At 46.9% G+C, this 19,267-nt stretch overlaps 1 protein-coding gene across 6 annotated transcripts in view; it reads left to right on the top strand.

Annotated features, from left to right (window-relative positions):
• The window catches only part of ZNF280D (zinc finger protein 280D), a 629,515-nt gene that overhangs the window by 72,177 nt on the left and 538,071 nt on the right, over positions 1-19,267 (top strand). For all 6 annotated transcript variants that reach the window (XR_010179244.1, XR_010179243.1, XM_063926145.1 and 3 more), the window contains one exon: positions 17,066-17,289. Coding sequence is in view for 4 of the 6 variants with exons in the window: in XM_063926145.1 (XP_063782215.1) it covers positions 17,066-17,289 (224 nt within the window). In the remaining 2 variants the exon portion in view is untranslated. The remainder of the gene's footprint in view (positions 1-17,065; positions 17,290-19,267) is intronic.

The following is a 19,267-nucleotide window of genomic DNA, read 5'->3' as shown; positions in this document are numbered from 1 at the left end:
AGGCTTACCTTAAGGCTAAGTTACAGTCGCCTACGTCAGTAATAGCTCATCCCACAGGTTCTGTGGGAATGTCATGACCAGCTGGTCGTGGAGCTTCTACGACGCGGCTACATAGTCTTCAGTGCACACGTTTGTGCGCGTTTACAAGTTTTGAAACGTTTGCGGCATCAGCATCTAGCTTTGGCCGCCTACTGTTACAGGTGTCAAACAGCTCTCCCGCCCACGAGGGAAGCTTTGGTACGTCCCAAGAGTACTCCAGTGACCCCTAGTGGATGAAAAAGAAAATAGGATTTTGGTACTTACCAGGTAAATCCTTTTCTTTGAATCCATAGGGGGCACTGGACGCCCACCCAGAGCAGTTTTACCTGGGTTGTATTAAGCTCAGAGGAGCTTATGGTACCACATTTTCACTGATTGGTTCAAATTATAAAGGTCTATCGGTTATGGTGTCAACTGTTTAGTTGACAGTAACGTTATGTGTCAACTTTGTTGTTGTCCGTTATGTTATAGGAATTCTCCATTGTCAACCTCTCTATAGTTCCTGTTCGCTCAGTAAAAAACACTGAGGTCGTACACTGAGGTACTCTGGGATATGGAGGGGTGGAGAGTTCTAAATTTAAATATTCAGTGCCTTTGTTTCTGCTAAGCCGTCCATATCCCAAGAGTACTCCAGTGCCCCCTATGGATTCAAAGAAAAGGATTTACCTGGTAAGTACCAAAATCCTATTTTTATTAACCTTAGGCCACATTAAAGACGCAGTCTTATATATGAGGGATGCTCAAAGAGACGTTGGGCTGCTGGGGTCGAGAGCCAACGCCATGGCGGTCTCTGCTAGGCGCGCCCTGTGGACTCGCTAATGGACGGGTGATGACGACTCAAAGAAACATATGGATGTTTTGCCATACAAAGGTGAAGTTTTATTTGGGGAAGGTCTCGCGGACCTGGTTGCCACAGCTACCGCGGGTAAATCTACCTTTTTGCCTTTTGTTCCCCCACAGCAAAAGAAAACTCCACAGTATCAGATACAGTCCTTTCTGTCGCGTAAGTCCAGAAGAGGTCGGGGCTCATCTTTCCTGGGTAGAGGGAAAAGAATGCCTGCTACGGCTCGTTCCCAGGAGCAGAAGTCCTCCCCGGCTTCTACTAAATCCACCGCATGACGCTGGGGCTCCACTGAGGGAGTGCGCACCAGTGGGGGCACGTCTTCGACTTTTCAGCCAGGTCTGGGTTCTGTCAGACGTGGATCCTTGGGCGATGGATATTGTATCCCAAGGCTACAAACTGGAATTCGAAGAGGTGCCCCCTCACCGATTTTTCAAGTCGGCCTTGCCAGCTTCTCCCCCAGAGAGGGAAGTAGTGTTCGCTGCAATTCAAAAGCTGTATCAACAGCAAGTGATTGTCAAGGTTCCCCTAGTCCAACAGGGGAAAGGGTACTATTCGACCCTGTTCGTGGTCCCGAAGCCGGATGGTTCGGTCAGACCCATTTTAAATCTAAATTCCCCAGCATCTAAAGTCCCCAGCATCCTCTAGGACGTAAGAGAAAATAAGATTTTAAACCTACCGGTAAATTTTTTTTCTCTTAGTCCGTAGAGGATGCTGGACGCCCGTCCCAGTCCGGACAAAATCTGCAAAGCTTGTATATAGTTGTTGCTTACATAAGGGTTGAGATCAGTCTTTAGCTGATACTGTTTTGTGTTCATACTGTTAACTGGTTGCGTATATTCCAGTTTATACGGTGTGGATGGTGTGGGCTGGTATGAATCTTGCCCTTAGATTAACAAAATCCTTTCCTCGTATTGTCCATCTCCTCTGGGTACAGTTTCTCTAACTGAGGTCTGGAGGAGGGGCATAGAGGGAGGAGTCAGTGCACACCCATTCTAAAGTTCTTTATAGTGCCCATGTCTCCTGCGGAGCCTGTCTATACCCCATGGTCCTTACGAAGTCCCCAGCATCCTCTACGGACTAGGAGAAAAAGTTTTACCGGTAGGTTTAAAATCTTATTTTCTCCATTAACAAAATGCAAACTATCAACACTTCTTCTATTTTTGTAAGCATTCTTATTTCTGTAGCCTTTTTTTCCACACCTGCCTAAAACGTTTGCACAGTACTGTGTGCTTTTACATGTATGTGTGTATGTATTAATAAATATATATACAAAATAATGCAGGCGACACTACCCAAACACTGCTCTTCAGCTCTTCAGCTCTAATTACACAGTACCACATGAAGGGTGCACTCACCAGACTTAAGCATAACGAAGACCGTTTATTCAAGACAAGGGCATGTTCACATCTATCAATGTTTCCGCCCCCATTTGGAAGTTTATTAATACTGATTCACCAGTCTGTTAATGAAGATTTCCAGACTGGTGAACTAAGCAGTGTGGTGAGAGTGACATTTTGATTCTGTACTAAAAGCTTACCTCTTTACCATCCTGAATTAATCTTCCTGATGGATTAAAACTTCCAGTAAAAGTAGATAACTAGTTACCAACAAAAATTAGATTTATAGTAAGAGCTTACCTTTTGTTAAATCTCTTTCTGCGAGGTACACTGGGCTCCACAAGGATAGGCATTGGGGTGTAGAGTAGGATCTTGATCCGAGGCACCAACAGGCTCAAAAGCTTTGACTGTTCCCAGAATGCACAGCGCTGCCTCCTCTATAACCCCGCCTCCCTGCACAGGAGCTCAGTTTTTAGTTAACAAGCCCAATGCAGTAGCAGGTAAAAGAGACAACAACAGTTAGTAGCCACAGAGAACACAATTTCACCCCAGGAGAAAGTGTCAGCGGCTAATGCCATACCAACCCAAAGAAGCTAAGTGCGTCAGGGTGGGCGCCTTGTGGAGCCCAGTGTACCTCGCAGAAAGAGATTTAACAAAGGTAAGTTCTTTCCATAAATCTCGTTTTCTGCTGCGGGGTACACTGGGCTCCACAAGGATAGACATTGAGGATGTCCTAAAGCAGTTCCTTATGGGAGGGGACGCACTGTAGCAGGCACAAGAACCCGGTGTCCAAAGGAAGCATCTTGGGAAGCGGCAGTATCGAAAGCATAGAACCTTATGAACGTGTTCACTGAGAACCACGTAGGCCGCCTTGCACAATTGTTCAAGGGTCGCACCACGGCGGGCCGCCCAAGAAGGTTCGACAGACCTAGTAGAATGGGCCTTAATGTGAGCAGGAGTGGACAGACCAGCCCTCACATTAGAATGGTGATTGCGCATGCTTATCCACCTTGCCAAGGTCTGCTTGTGAGCAGGCCAGCCACATTTGTGAAAACCAAACAGAACAAAGAGAGAATCAGACTTCCGGATGGAAGCAGTCCTCTTCACATAGATACGGAGAGCCCGTACCACATCCAAAGACCGCTCTTTGGGAGACAAATCAGGAGAGACAAGGGCCGGAACCACTATCTCCTGATTAAGGTGGCACTAAGACACCACCTTAGGTAAATACCCGGGACGAGTCAGACGAACCGCCCGGTCACGGTGAACAATCAGATATGGGGAACTACAAGACAAGGCGCCCAAATCCGACACACTTCTAGCAGAGGCAATAGCCAGCAGAAACACCACCTTAAGGGAAACCCACTTAAGGTCAGCCGATTCAAGGGGTTCAAACTCTTGCAACGCCTCCAAAACCACCAACAAATCCCAAGGCGCCACAGGCGGGACATAGGGAGGTTGGATTCGCAATACACCCTGAGTGAAGGTATGTACTTCGGGCAAGGTTACGATTTTTCTCTGAAACCAAACAGACAAGGCAGAAATATGAACCTTGATGGAAGCCAGACGCAGGCTAAGGTCCAGGCCCTGCTGAAGAAAAGCTAAAAACTTGGCCGTACTAAACTTGGAAGCGTCATAATTGTTAGATGCGCACCAAACAAAGTAAGAATGCCAGACCCTATGGTAAATCCGAGCAGAAGCCGGTTTCCGGGCCCGCAGCATAGTTTGAATGACCGACTCAGAAAAACCTCTAGCCCTCAAGACGGAAGCTTAAAGAGCCATGCCGTCAAAGCCAGCCGGGCCAAGTCCTGGTAGACGCAGGGGCCCTGAATGAGGAGGTCTGGTCGTTGTGGAAGTAGAAGGGGACACTCTAGCGAGAGGCCCCGGACGTCTGAGAACTAGTTCCGTCTGGGCCATGCTGGAGCTACGAGAAGCAGAAGTCCTCCTTCCTGCTTGAACTTCCGTATTACCCTGGGCAGGAGTGACACCGGAGGGAACACGTACGGCAGCCGAAAATTCCACGGAACCGCCAGTGCATCCACGAACGCTGCTTGAGGATCCCTTGTTCTTGCTCCGAAGACCGGAACCTTGTGGTTGTGTCGAAACGCCATCAGGTCCACGTCTGGAAGGCCCCACCTTTCCACTAGGAGTTGAAACATCTCCGGCGTGTACGTCCTGACGACTGAGAAAGTTCGCTTCCGAATTCAGGACCCCCGGAATGATTATTGCCGATATGGCCAGTAGATGCGTTTTGCCCATTGACGAATCCGTGATACTTCCTTCATTGCCAAGCGATTTCGAGTGCCGCCTTGATTTATGTAAGCCACTGTGGTGGCGTTGTCTGACTGTACCGGAACAGGTCGGTTCTGTATTAAATGCTGGGCCAAGTTCAATGAGTTGAATACCGCCCGTAATTCAAGAATGTTGATCGGGAGGTGAGACTCCTCCACGGTTCACCGACCCTGAAGGGAGTGTTGCTCCAACACGGCGCCCCAACCTCTCAGACTGGAATCTGTCGTCAGCAGGATCCAGTCGGGTATCCAGAAGGGGGGACCCCTGCTCAATCGTTGGTCCTGAAACCACCAGCTCAGTGACAGACGGACCTCCGTGGTCAAGGAGATCAATTGAGACCTTGATGGTGAGGCAGGCCGTTCCACTTGGCCAGAATCAGCCCTGGAGGGGGCGAGAATGAAATTGAGCATACTCCACCATGTCGAATACCGACACCATGAGGCCTAACACTTGCATCGCCGAATGTATCAACACTTGCGGACGAGATAGGAAGTATCGAATCCTGTCCTGAAGCTTAAGGACTTTCTCCTGAGACAAAAACAACCATTGGTTGCGAGTGTCCAATAATGCTCCCAGGTGCACCATGCTCTGAGCAGGGACCAGGGACGATTTCTTCCAGTTGATGAGCTAACCGTGGGCTTGCAGAAACCGGACAGTCAGATCCAAATGACGTAGGAGACTTTCTGGGGAATTTGCCAGGATCAACAAGTCGTCCAGGTACGGTAGGATCCTGACCCCTTGACGGCGGAGTACAGCCGTCATCACCGCCATGACTTTGGTGAAGACTCGCGGAGCCGTGGTCAAACCAAAAGGTAACGCCCGAAATTGGTAATGTAGATTGCCAACCGCAAACCTCAGATACTGCTGATGCGACACTGCTATAGGGATATGCAGGTAGGCGTCCTGTATGTCCAGGGAGACCATATAATCTCCAGGTTCCAAGGCCAGGACAATAGAGCGAAGAGTTTCCATACGGTTCTTGGATACCTTCACAAATTTGTTCAACGCCTTGAGGTTGAGAATGGGCCGGGAGGACCCATTCGGTTTCGGGACTAGTAACAGCGGCGAATAGTACCCCTGGCCCCTCTGAGCAAGAGGCACCTGTACTACCACTCCTGTTTCCAGGAGGGTCTGTACCACCAAATGAAGAGTCTTTGCCTTTACCTTATCCGAAGGAACGTCTGTCAGGCAAAATCGATGAGGGGGATGGATTTTGAAGGAGACGGCGTAACCCCGAGTGATGACTTCCCATACCCAGGCATCTGAAGTGGTCTTCAACCATTCCTGGGTATACCTTAGAAGCCGGCCCCCCACCCTGGGGTCCCCCAGGAGGAGGCCCGCCCCGTCATGCGGCAGGCTTATCGGTATTGGAAACTGGCTGACGGGCAGCCCAGCCACATTTGGGCCCTGGCTTGCCAGATTTGGAAGTGCGACCCTGTTTGGTGTACGCCTGACCTTTTGCTTTTCCTGAAGGATGAAAGGGACGAATGGAAGTACTTTTCTCTGACGTCCTAGTGGATGCTGGGACTCCGTAAGGACCATGGGGAATAGCGGCTCCGCAGGAGACAGGGCACAAAATAAAAGCTTAAGGATCAGGTGGTGTGCACTGGCTCCTCCCCCTATGACCCTCCTCCAAGCCCCAGTTAGATTTTTGTGCCCGGCCGAGAAGGGTGCAATCTAGGTGGCTCTCCTGAGCTGCTTAGAATAAAAGTTTAGTTAGGTTTTTTTATTTTCAGTGAGTCCTGCTGGCAACAAGCTCACTGCATCGTGGGACTAAGGGGAGAAGAAACGGACTCACCTGAGTGCAGAGTGGATCGGGTTTCTTAGGCTACTGGACATTAGCTCCAGAGGGACGATCACAGGTTCAGCCTGGATGGGTCACCGGAGCCGCGCCGCCGTCCCCCTTACAGAGCCAGAAGAGACGAAGAGGTCCGGTGAAATCGGCGGCAGAAGACATCCTGTCTTCAGTCTAAGGTAGCGCACAGCACCGCAGCTGTGCGCCATTGCTCTCAGCACACTTCACACTCCGGTCACTGAGGGTGCAGGGCGCTGGGGGGGAGCGCCCTGAGACGCAATATAACAGTATATACCTTAGGTGGCAAAAAGAATACATCACATATAGCTCCTGGGCTATATGGATGTATTTTAATCCCCTGCCATTTTTACACAAAAAAGCGGGAGATAAGGACGTCGTGAAGGGGCGGAGCCTATCTCCTCAGCACACAAGCGCCATTTTCCCTCACAGCTCCGCTGGAAGGACGGCTCCCTGACTCTCCCCTGCAGTCCTGCTTCAGAATCAGGGTAAAAAAGAGAAGGGGGGGGCATTTTTGGCAGCAAATAACGATAATAACAGCAGCTATTAGGGAATAACACTTATATAAGGTTATCCCTGTATATATATATATAGCGCTGGGTGTGTGCTGGCAGACTCTCCCTCTGTCTCTCCAAAGGGCTAAGTGGGGTCCTGTCCTCTATCAGAGCATTCCCGGTGTGTGTGCTGTGTGTCGGTACGCGTGTGTCGACATGTATGAGGAGGAAAATGATGTGGAGGCGGAGCAGTTGCCTGTGTTGGTGATGTCACCCCCTAGGGAGTAGACACCTGACTGGATGATTGTATTTAAACAATTAAGTGATAATGTCAGCAATTTGCAAAAAACTGTTGACGACATGAGACAGCCGGCAAATCAATTAGTGCCTGTCCAGGCGTCTCAGACACCGTCAGGGGCGCTAAAACGCCCGTTACCTCAGTGGGTCGACACAGACCCGGACACAGATACTGAGTCTAGTGTCGACGGTGACGAGACAAACGTAATGTCCAGTAGGGCCACACGTTACATGATCACGGTAATGAAAGAGGCATTGAACCTTTCTGACACTACAAGTACCACAAAGAAGGGTATTATGTGGGGTGAGAAAAAACTACCAATAGTTTTTCCTGAGTCAGAGGAAATAAATGAGGTGTGTGAAAAAGCGTGGGTTTCCCCCGATAAAAAACAGCTAATTTCTAAAAAATTATTAGCATTATATCCTTTCCCGCCAGAGGTTAGGGCGCGTTGGGAAACACCCCCTAGGGTAGATAAGGCGCTCACACGTTTATCTAAACAAGTAGCGTTACCGTCTCCTGATACGGCCACCCTCAAAGAACCAGCTGATAGAAGGCTGGAAAATATCCTAAAAAGTATATACACACATACTGGTGTTATACTGCGACCAGCAATCGCCTCAGCCTGGATGTGCAGTGCTGGAGTCGCATGGTCGGATTCCCTGACTGAGAATATTGATACCCTGGATAGGGACAATATTTTGTTAACTATAGAACATTTAAAGGATGCATTACTATATATGCGTGATGCACAGAGGGATATTTGCACCCTGGCATCAAGAGTAAGTGCTATGTCCATCTCTGCCAGAAGAGCGTTATGGACGCGACAGTGGTCAGGGGATGCGGATTCCAAACGGCACATGGAAGTATTGCCGTATAAAGGGGAGGAGTTATTTGGGGCTGGTCTATCGGACCTGGTGGCCACGGCAACGGCTGGAAAATCCACCTTTTTACCCCAGGTCACTCCACATCAGCAGAAAAAGACACCGTCTTTTCAAACTCAGTCCTTTCGTTCCCATAAGTACAAGCGAGCAAAAGGCCACTCTTTTCTGCCCCGGGGCAGAGGAAGAGGAAAAAGACTGCACCATGCAGCCGCTTCCCAGGAGCAGAAGCCCTCCCCTGCTTCTGCCAAGTCTTCAGCATGACGCTGGGGCTTTACAAGCAGACTCAGATATGGTGGGGGCCCGTCTCAAGAATTTCAACGCGCAGTGGGCTCACTCGCAAGTGGATCCCTGGATTCTACAGGTAGTATCGCAGGGGTACAAATTGGAATTCGAGGCGTTTCCCCCTCGTCGGTTCCTGAAGTCTGCTTTACCAAAGTCTCCCTCCGACAGGGAGGCAGTTTTGGAAGCCATTCACAAGCTGTATTCCCAGCAGGTGATAATCAAGGTACCCCTCCTGCAACAAGGAAAGGGGTATTATTCCACGCTGTTTGTGGTACCGAAGCCGGACGGCTCGGTGAGACCAATTTTAAATCTGAAATCCTTGAACACTTACATAAAAAGGTTCAAATTCAAGATGGAGTCACTCAGAGCAGTGATAGCGAACCTGGAAGAAGGGGACTATATGGTGTCTCTGGACATCAAAGATGCTTATCTCCACGTCCCAATATACCCTTCTCACCAAGGGTACCTCAGGTTTGTAGTACAAAACTGTCATTATCAGTTTCAGACGCTGCCGTTTGGATTGTCCACGGCACCTCGGGTCTTTACCAAGGTAATGGCCGAAATGATGATTCTTCTACGAAGAAAAGGCATTTTAATTATCCCTTACTTGGACGATCTCCTGATAAGGGCAAGATCCAGGGAACAGTTAGAAGTCGGAGTAGCACTATCTCAGGTAGTGTTACGTCAGCACGGGTGGATTCTAAATATTCCAAAATCGCAGCTGATTCCAACGACACGTCTACTGTTCCTAGGAATGATTCTGGACACAGTCCAGAAGAAGGTGTTTCTCCCGGAGGAGAAGGCCAGGGAGTTATCCGAGCTAGTCAGGAACCTCCTAAAACCAGGCCAGGTCTCAGTGCATCAGTGCACGAGGGTCCTGGGAAAAATGGTGGCTTCTTACGAAGCGATTCCATTCGGAAGATTCCATGCAAGAACATTTCAGTGGGATCTACTGGACAAATGGTCCGGATCGCATCTGCAGATGCATCAGCGGATAACCCTGTCGCCAAGGACAAGGGTGTCTCTCCTGTGGTGGCTGCAGAGTGCTCATCTACTAGAGGGCCGCAGATTTGGCATTCAGGATTGGATCCTGGTTACCACGGATGCCAGCCTGAGAGGCTGGGGAGCAGTCACACAGGGAAGGAATTTCCAGGGCCTGTGGTCAAGCTTGGAAACGTCTCTTCATATAAACATTCTGGAACTAAGGGCCATTTACAATGCCCTAAGTCAAGCAAAACCTCTGCTTCAGGGTCAGGCGGTGTTGATCCAATCGGACAACATCACGTCAGTCGCCCACGTAAACAGACAGGGCGGCACGAGAAGCAGGAGGGCAATGGCAGAAGCTGCAAGGATTCTTCGCTGGGCGGAAAATCATGTGATAGCACTGTCAGCAGTATTCATTCCGGGAGTGGACAACTGGGAAGCAGACTTCCTCAGCAGACACGACCTTCACCCGGGAGAGTGGGGACTTCACCCAGAAATCTTCCACCTGATTGTAAACCGTTGGGAAAAACCAAAGGTGGACATGATGGCGTCACGTCTAAACAAAAAACTGGACAGATATTGCGCCAGGTCAAGGGACCCTCAGGCAATAGCAGAGAACGCTCTGGTAACGCCGTGGGTGTACCAGTCAGTGTATGTGTTCCCTCCTCTGCCTCTCATACCAAAAGTACTGAGAATCATAAGAAGGAGAGGAGTAAGAACTATACTCGTGGTCCCGGATTGGCCAAGAAGGACTTGGTACCCGGAACTTCAATAGATGCTCACGGACGAACCGTGGCCTCTACCTCTAAGAAAGGACCTGCTACTGCAGGGGCCTTGTCTGGTCCAAGACTTACCGCGGCTGCGTTTGACGGCATGGCGGTTGAACGCCGGATCCTGAGGGAAAAAGGCATTCCAGAAGAAGTCATTCCTACTCTGGTCAAAGCCAGGAAGGACGTAACCGCAAAACATTATCACCGCATTTGGCGTAAATATGTTGCGTGGTGTGAGGCCAAGAGGGCCCCTACAGAGGAATTTCAACTGGGTCGTTTCCTTCATTTCCTGCAAACAGGACTGTCTATGGGCCTAAAATTAGGGTCCATTAAGGTTCAAATTTCGGCCCTGTCGATTTTCTTCCAGAAAGAACTGGCTTCAGTACCTGAAGTTCAGACATTTGTAAAAGGGGTGCTGCACATACAGCCTCCTTTTGTGCCTCCAGTGGCACCTTGGGATCTCAACGTGGTGTTGAGTTTTCTAAAGTCACATTGGCTCGAACCACTTTCCACTGTGGACTTAAAATATCTCACATGGAAGGTGTCGATGCTGTTAGCCTTGGCTTCAGCCAGGCGCGTGTCAGAATTGGCGGCTTTATCATATAAAAGCCCTTACTTAATTTTTCATTCTGACAGGGCGGAATTGAGGACTCGTCCTCAATTTCTACCTAAGGTGGTTTCTGCATTTCACATGAACCAACCTATTGTGGTACCTGCGGCTACCAGGGACTTAGAGGACTCTAAGTTGCTTGACGTTGTCAGGGCCTTGAAAATATGTTTCCAGGACGGCTGGAGTCAGAAAATCTGACTCGCTGTTTATCCTGTATGCACCCAACAAGCTGGGTGCTCCTGCTTCTAAGCAGACGATTGCTCGTTGGATTTGTAGTACAATTCAGCTTGCACATTCTGTGGCAGGATTGCCACAGCCAAAATCAGTAAAAGCCCATTCCACAAGGAAAGTGGGCTCATCTTGGGCGGCTGCCCGAGGGGTCTCGGCTTTACAACTTTGCCGAGCAGCTACTTGGTCAGGGGCAAACACGTTTGCTAAATTCTACAAATTTGATACCCTGGCTGAGGAGGACCTGGAGTTCTCTCATTCGGTGCTGCAGAGTCATCCGCACTCTCCCGCCCGTTTGGGAGCTTTGGTATAATCCCCATGGTCCTTACGGAGTCCCAGCATCCACTAGGACGTCAGAGAAAATAAGATTTTACTTACCGATAAATCTATTTCTCGTAGTCCGTAGTGGATGCTGGGCGCCCATCCCTAGTGCGGATTGTCTGCAATACTTGTATATAGTTATTGTTACAAAAATTCGGGTTATTGTTGTGAGCCATCTTTTCAGAGGCTCCCTTACGTTTATCATACTGTTAACTGGGTTCAGATCACAAGTTGTACGGTGTGATTGGTGTGGCTGGTATGAGTCTTACCCGGGATTCAATATCCTTCCTTATTATGTACGCTCGTCCGGGCACAGTATCCTAACTGAGGCTTGGAGGAGGGTCATAGGGGGAGGAGCCAGTGCACACCACCTGATCCTTAAGCTTTTATTTTGTGCCCTGTCTCCTGCGGAGCCGCTATTCCCCATGGTCCTTACGGAGTCCCAGCATCCACTACGGACTACGAGAAATAGATTTATCGGTAAGTAAAATCTTATTTTAACCTTCGGTACAGAAGGGGCAGTACTTGGTAGACGGGCTATTTTAGCAGATGCCAAATTAGCCACTATTTTATTCAAGTCCTCTCCAAAAAGGATATTTCCCTTTTAAAAGGGAGTACCTCCAGGGTTTTTCTAGAGTCCAGATCCACAGACCAGGACCGCAGCCATAAGATCTGGCGAGCTAGAACTGACTTAGTCGAAGCCTTGGCTGCCAGAACACCGGCATCAGAAGCCGCCTCCTTAACATAGTGAGAAGCCGTGACCATATACAACAAGCATTGTCTAGCACGGTCAGAAGAGATTTCAGCTTCCAACTCCTGGGCCCACGCTTCAATAGCTTTTGCAGCCCATGTCGCTGCAATAGTGGGCCTGTGAACGGCGCCCGCAAGGGTATAAATGGCTTTTATACAACCCTCCACCCGCTTATCCGTAGGCTCTTTCAGAGACGTAACTGTAGTGACAGGTAGAGCTGAGGAGATCACCATCCTTGCCACATGTGAATCCACCGGCGGAGGTGTCTCCCAATTTTTAGTCAGCTCCGGCGCGACAGGATAGCGAGCAAGTAGCTTCTTGTGAGGCGTGAACTTCTTTCCTGGGTTTTCCCAGGATTCCTGACGAATATCAACCAGATGATCTGAATGAGGTAAAAGTAGTTTAACCACCTTCTGACGTTTAAACCTATCCGGTTTCTTAGGAGGAACGGACGGTTTTGGTTCATCTGTAATCTGAAGAATTGATCGTATAGCCTCCAATAAAACAGGAACATCCACTTGTGAAACACCCTCCCCATCAGAAAGATCAGGATCGGAATCTGTGGGGTCAGTATAAACGCCATCCTCATCAGACGAGGTGTCATGGACAGCAGTGGATTGTGAGGAAGCAATGGCCCGCTTAGAGGACCCTTTGGTCTTAGGCGGGTGAGGGTTTGACTTCTTAGTAGTCAAGGAAAGGTTCAATTGCTGTAAATGATTGGACAAATGATCCGCCCACGGCGGATTAACCGCGGGGACCATGAACGGTTGCACCGGCACAGGAGGTCCCATAGGGGGCGTTAGTTTGGTAACTAGTGTAGTCAATAGCGTGGAGAAGGTAGCCCACGGTGGGTCATTCTGAACCCCAGTTGCTACAGTCCCACTGGGGGGCAAGGAACCCCCAGAACCAAAACCCTCAGCTGCTCCATTTTCCTCAAATGTATCTGCGACTTCATCACCACTCCCAGTGTGTTCAGCCCCAGAACCGTTACCCTTTTTAGCGGACATGATACAGGTTGAGTATCCCTTATCCAAAATGCTTGGGACCAGAGGTATTTTGGATATTGGATTTTTCTGTATTTTGGAATAATTAGATACCATAATGAGCTATCATGGTGATGGGACCTAAATCTAAGCACAGAATGCATTTATGTTACATATACACCTTATACACACAGCCTGAAGGTAATTTTAGCCAATATTTTTTATAACTTTATGCATTAAACAAAGTGTGTCTACATTCACACAATTCATTTATGTTTCAATTACACCTTATATACACAGCCTGAAGGTCATTTAATACAATATTATTAATAACTTTGTGTATTAAACAAAGTTTGTGTACATTGAGCCATCAAAAAACAAAGATTTCACTATCTCACTCTCACTCAAAAAAGTCTGTATTTCGGAATATTCCGTATTTCGGAATGTTTGGATATGGGATACTCAACCTGTATATTGCAATACAAGGTAACACACTACAATATCAGCAGCACAATACCTGACCCAAACCCCTGTGCAGTGTAGTCGGCACAAACAGGAATTTAGGAGAGATACTGTGACTAAAATCACATAGAAAAATACACACTGAGTATATCTTGTGAATGAGCTATATTAATAATAAACCTGACACACCTAGCCCCCTCAGGTTATAGAATATAGCAGAGGTTCTCAAACTCGGTCCTCAGGACCCCACACAGTGCATGTTTTGCAGGTCTCCTCACAGAATCACAAGTGACATAATTAGCTCCACCTGGGGACCTTTTAAAATGTGTCAGTGCGTAATTAGTACACCTGTGCACTTGCTGGGTTACCTGCAAAACATGCACTGTGTGGGGTCCTGAGGACCGAGTTTGCGAACCACTGGAATATAGGGATAGCAAGCTGAGTGAGAAACACAAAATGGAAGTCACACAGCAGGCAAATGCACACACATATAGTCACAGTTGTACAATGCAGAAGTTATGACATGCAATAATACTGCACTGGACTAGCTATATAGCTATATAGAAGATAGATATAACAATGCACAGTAAAGACTGGATGTATATCACAGGGTACTTGTACTAAATAACCCTGCCTAAATGCACTCTTTCTTAACTAGCACTGTCAACAGACATGTAGAATACTTAAGTGTCCTGTAAGATGCACAGCGCTGACATGCAGGCGGCTTTACAGAGGAGGATTTGCCTAAACAGTCCCAGGAACAGTATAGATGAGTGTAATGGTGCCCAAACACTGCTGGGAGTGAGTGAGGGGGGGAGAGAGATGCAGCTCCAGGGCAGGAACATTTACTCTAAATGGTGCCCTGGGGGAGGGGCTACAGGTCTAAGCCTTTCCCCCTGCTGGACTTAACCACCGGTACTGTGGGCTGCATGAGAAACGGTTTATGAGAGAAAACGACCTGTGCCCTTGCCCTGGTGGCCTAGTGGGGTCCCTGTACTGATGGTGTCCACACCAGCACGCGTGGGCTGCCTACCACCGGCTGCGCCGGATCGCAATAAAGCGCGGGTCCCGCAAACGGGACCCACTTACCACCTTCCGAAATGCGGCCACGCGATCCCAGAGAGCCCCAGTCGTGTGTGTCTGACCAAGAAGAAAACCGGAGCCTCCTGCTGTGTGTACCCGGCAACCAGGTCGTGGGAGTTTACAGCGCCGCTGTGGGAGAGATGGAGTCACAGCGGAGAATGTCCCTGACATCTAACCTCCGCTGCAGCCCTTGTAGACTTCACTTTTTTTTTCTTCAAAAAAAGCTCTTTTCTTAGACTGCCTGGAGCAGCCTCCTGTTGACATGCCTGCTACTGCAAGCACCAAAACTGAGCTCCTGTGCAGGGAGGCGGGGTTATAGAGGAGGCGGCGCTGTGCATTCTGGGAACAGTCAAAGCTTTTGAGCCTGTTGGTGCCTCGGATCGAGATCCTACTCTACACCCCAATGTCTATCCTTGTGGAGCTCAGTGTACCCCGCAGCAGAAACTGACTTGCTGAGAGACTGACTGATTCTGTGCTAAAAACACCCCTAAAGGAAGTCATTTATTAAACGCTTTGGGTGACAAGATATCCATATCCAAAGTGGGCCTAACAGGCTGTCGAAGAGATCACTTCTTCAAAGGGAGACAGCACGTGTTAACAACAGTCCCACAATGATCAAGATGTCTACTTATATGTGAGAACTAGCTGAATACCCGTGCTTCGCAACGGAATTTTAAGAGAGTTGAAAAGCGCTGGTATTTAAGCAAATTTAATGCTGCTTTTAAAATAGGCTTACTTGTGGTAGGATGTTGTTGAGAACAGGTAGCCTCAAAGTGCCCCTCCATGAAACCGCCCGTGAACACACACAAACAATAAACGGATTTTTTTGTATGGGAATCTGTAGTCTTTGTGTCTTATTTTCTGGTTAGTTTATCATAGAAGATCAGCAGTTAGACTTACAACACTGCATGCTCCATCCGCCGCTGCTGATCATTGTCAGGCCACACCTCCGGACAGGCCTTCACTCGATTGATGCTTTCAAAAGGTCGGCGCTATGGAGAATAATCCGCCTCCTTCTCTGCCCTGTCCAGCCTCTGATGCTGCCCTGCTCAGTGCTGTAAATGCTGGGACGACAGTCCAAGCTCTGCCCGCTGTATGTTAAATATGTAAGGTTTGCAGGGAGAGGCTGACTCTATTCCAAAGGGCCCTATGACTCCTTGCTTAGCTTCTCGCTTTGCTTAGGACTCCTCCTTTGAGGTAAAAAGGTAAATATTTTTGCACAACACTTAAGGTCACTGGGAGAGCTGTCTGTACCCTTTACACAGAAGATAAGCAGTTGGTTGACTATCAAGCTTTCCTTTAATGCATTTGAGTTAAAATATCTAGCCTTTCCTCCTATTGCTTTGAGAGGGTCGGCTATGTTTAGTTCAAGTGACAGGTTCACCACTGATAATTGAGACACTATCCTTTCCTGACTGGATATAGTTTGGTTAAGTACTTGTATCTGAAATATATATATAGATATATAGATATAGATAATATAGCAAATACCACTGACTCATCACAAAATTTCCTGAACATAAGGCTGGTCTTTGTTGCCAGGGGAAGCTGCAGTGCAGTCCATTTTTCAAATAGGTGAGCCACACCCAGCAATGTTTGACAGTGTTTAGGGGTGACAGTTGATGTGGCTGCCCAATTTGAATAATGGACTGCTGTGCAACTGCCGCTGCAAGGAAGTCCAGGAACTGAGCATTGTGTCCTCCCCCCTCCGTGACTTTGTATCGCCGGCACCTTGCATTCTTTATAGCCCCGGCTGGGTGGGCTATCTTAACTCTCCTCTGTGAGGGGGGAATTATTTCACCCCTTTAACCCCTTTGTGGGTGAAATGTTTAAAAATCCCTTTTTAGAAGAAAGTTGAATTAGATCCCATACATAGGTGTATAATCTAGTTTATGGTCTCCCCTATGTTACCATTGTAAATTCTGTGGGCTCTTTCTGGCAAAAGACCTATTTGGGGGCTAGCAGCTTTTTTTTTTTTTTTGTATATTAGAAAGCTATACAATCTGGCGATTGCCAATCACTAGAGCACTACAGATATTTGTATTCATCTATCAGTCATGAAAGCACTAGTGATAAAGTGATGTACACTGAACCATCAGAATGCAAAGGTGTCACTATCTCGGTTGCGCTCAAAACATTTTGTATTTCTGAATATTTCATGTTTTGGATATGCGAGACTCAACCTGTATATAAATATCTATTAATAAAAAAAAAATTTAAATTGATGTCTGGAGAGGAGTTGAGAAAAGATGGTGTTTGTAGATAGACCGCTTTCTGATTCATAAAGATAATTTCAGCTTGGTAATTCAGTGTCTTGAAGAAATGTTGTGTAGTTTTTTGCATGATCGTAACTAGGTGCGTGTTCAAAATTAGATCTTTTCTCCAAAAGGGAGTTTTATATTAGGCAGTTACATGTTGACCAAATAGTACTTTTCCCACATGTAGAAACAAGCAAATATGCAGGATCTTTAATAGTTTAACTGGCAGTTTTTTCCATTTCTTTATAATCAAGTTGGTAATTTGGAGATTTTCTTTTAAATCAGATGTATATTTTCTATTACTAAAATGTCCTGTTCCTTGTTTTATATTACAGTACTGTTGTCCAGAAAAAATGCAGAGCTTTGGAATAACAAGCCCAGATGCTTCTAATCCTCAAAGTACAGTAGAGGAGAATGACAAAGGAAAGCTGATAATGTTGGTCAGTGACTTTTATTATGGAAAGCACTCTGGAGATCCTCAGCTGATACAACAAGAGCAGAAGACGCATACAACGTTTAAGTGTTTCAGCTGTCAAAAAGTTCTGAAAAACAACGTACGGTATGTAAATCCATTCGGAAAGCCTTGCTAGAACCTAAAGGATGAGGATTAGTTGCTTAGTTTCACTAAGGCAAACTGGGAATTTTTTTATCAGTAATTGAGGTACTTTTGAATATTCCTGGTTATTTGTGCAGTGACTATCCGTGCTGTTATCCTGGAGATTGAGTGGTAAATCCAAATGTTGATGATTTCTGATTTATAAAGAGAGCTATGGGGAGAAATTTTAATTTGCCGTGATAATTTACTGCGGGCGTATTGATCCCCCGGGCCTGTTCAATTAGTCCCTGAAGGCAGCGCCCTCAATTTGCACTTAAGTGATTTTCTTTTCGTTTCTGAACAGACCCTAAAATAAATTCTTGATAAATATCCTGTTTTCGGGCACAGCAACCATTTTAACATACAGGTCCAGGAACTTCTCCCAGATTCTATGGGTTAACACCTGAAAACAGATGACTTTAATGGGTGAGAAAAAGTGTCTCTAATTGCAGTTAGGGTTAGGCAGCTGCAGGGGGTAGGGTAGAGTGAGGGTTAAAATACATAACTGCATCCGTCTGTGTTGTGTTTGTCGTGATTTCGATACCAACTCCCCAAAAAGTGGCATATAAGATAGCAGGACAGTGTTGAAGGTTGTTAATGGTTAGAAGTTAAGTATTGGACGTAGTTAAATTTATCATAATTTAGTTATCACAATGGAGATAGTATGAATGTCAACCATATGTCCACATTAAATGGTGTAAAATTTGTGTTTGCAACTTTAAAAATAATATATATAGCCAGCAAAGTGTGTGGTATTTTGTAAAGGTCTAAAAATCCCTTGTAACGCTACATGTTCAAATTCCCACTCAGATTACACGTCCTACATAATTGTAGCCCATTATTATGCTTTTTAGAGAAAACCAACACGTTAAGAGACATTTCTTTTTTGCCCATATTTTCCTATTTAAAAACCTCCTATATACATTATTCATCACAGTTCCATGTGTACTGCACAGAGCCCTATCATATTTACAATATTACAATATTTCCCCTACTTTTCACCTAATCAGGAGCTGTGAACTAAAATCCGTGTTAACTGCTATTCAGACCTGTGTTAACTTGACAACGATTTCTAATTAAATGGCAAAAAGTCAAGGCCACTTGTATTTAAGTGTTGGTATTTCATGATTTTACATGATTTTACATAATTTGTTTCCAAGTTATATACTGTAACCTAGATTTACTTGTAATTCTACGTCATAAGGTAAGGCCTTATCGTAATGTGTGGCAATTCACATTATATTTTGTGCCAGCGCACAGAGCTTGCCCTAGGCCATATTGGCTAAAGTCTAGTTCACCATTGCTCCTGTGAGGCACCAGCCGTAGCAGCGCAATACTTGGAAATAGAATTGACTAAAAATAAGTGGGTTACAGCAAAAATTATGCCTAGGGCCCCAAATCATCCAGGACCAGTTTTGCCAGCGTAATCCGCACTCCCTCTAAGTGGTAGCCTGTGTTAAATGATTCAAGTGTAAGTATTAGATGTCGCTTAATGCCAAATCTGAGCAAATGTGCTGATTATATGCTTGTAAAGTATATTTGCTTTTCTCTGACGTCCTAGTGGATGCTGGGGACTCCGTCAGGACCATGGGGAATAGCGGCTCCGCAGGAGACAGGGCACAAAATTTAAAAGTTTGACCACTAGGTGGTGTGTACTGGCTCCTCCCCCTATGACCCTCCTCCAAGCCTCAGTTAGGTTTTTGTGCCCGTCCGAGCAGGGTGCAATCTAGGTGGCTCTCATAAAGAGCTGCTTAGAGTAAAAGTTTTGATAGTTTTATTATTTTCAGTGAGTCCTGCTGGCAACAGGCTCACTGCAACGAGGGACCTAGGGGAGAAGAAGTGAACTCACCTGCGTGCAGGATGGATTTGCTTCTTAGGCTACTGGACACCATTAGCTCCAGAGGGACGATCACAGGTACAGCCTGGATGGGTCACCGGAGCC

This window comes from Pseudophryne corroboree, chromosome 6, assembly GCF_028390025.1.
Source record: "Pseudophryne corroboree isolate aPseCor3 chromosome 6, aPseCor3.hap2, whole genome shotgun sequence".
NCBI classification, from domain to species: Eukaryota; Metazoa; Chordata; class Amphibia; order Anura; family Myobatrachidae; genus Pseudophryne; species Pseudophryne corroboree.
Note: the sequence above shows the minus strand (reverse complement) of the source record. Positions and strands in the feature narration are given on the sequence as shown.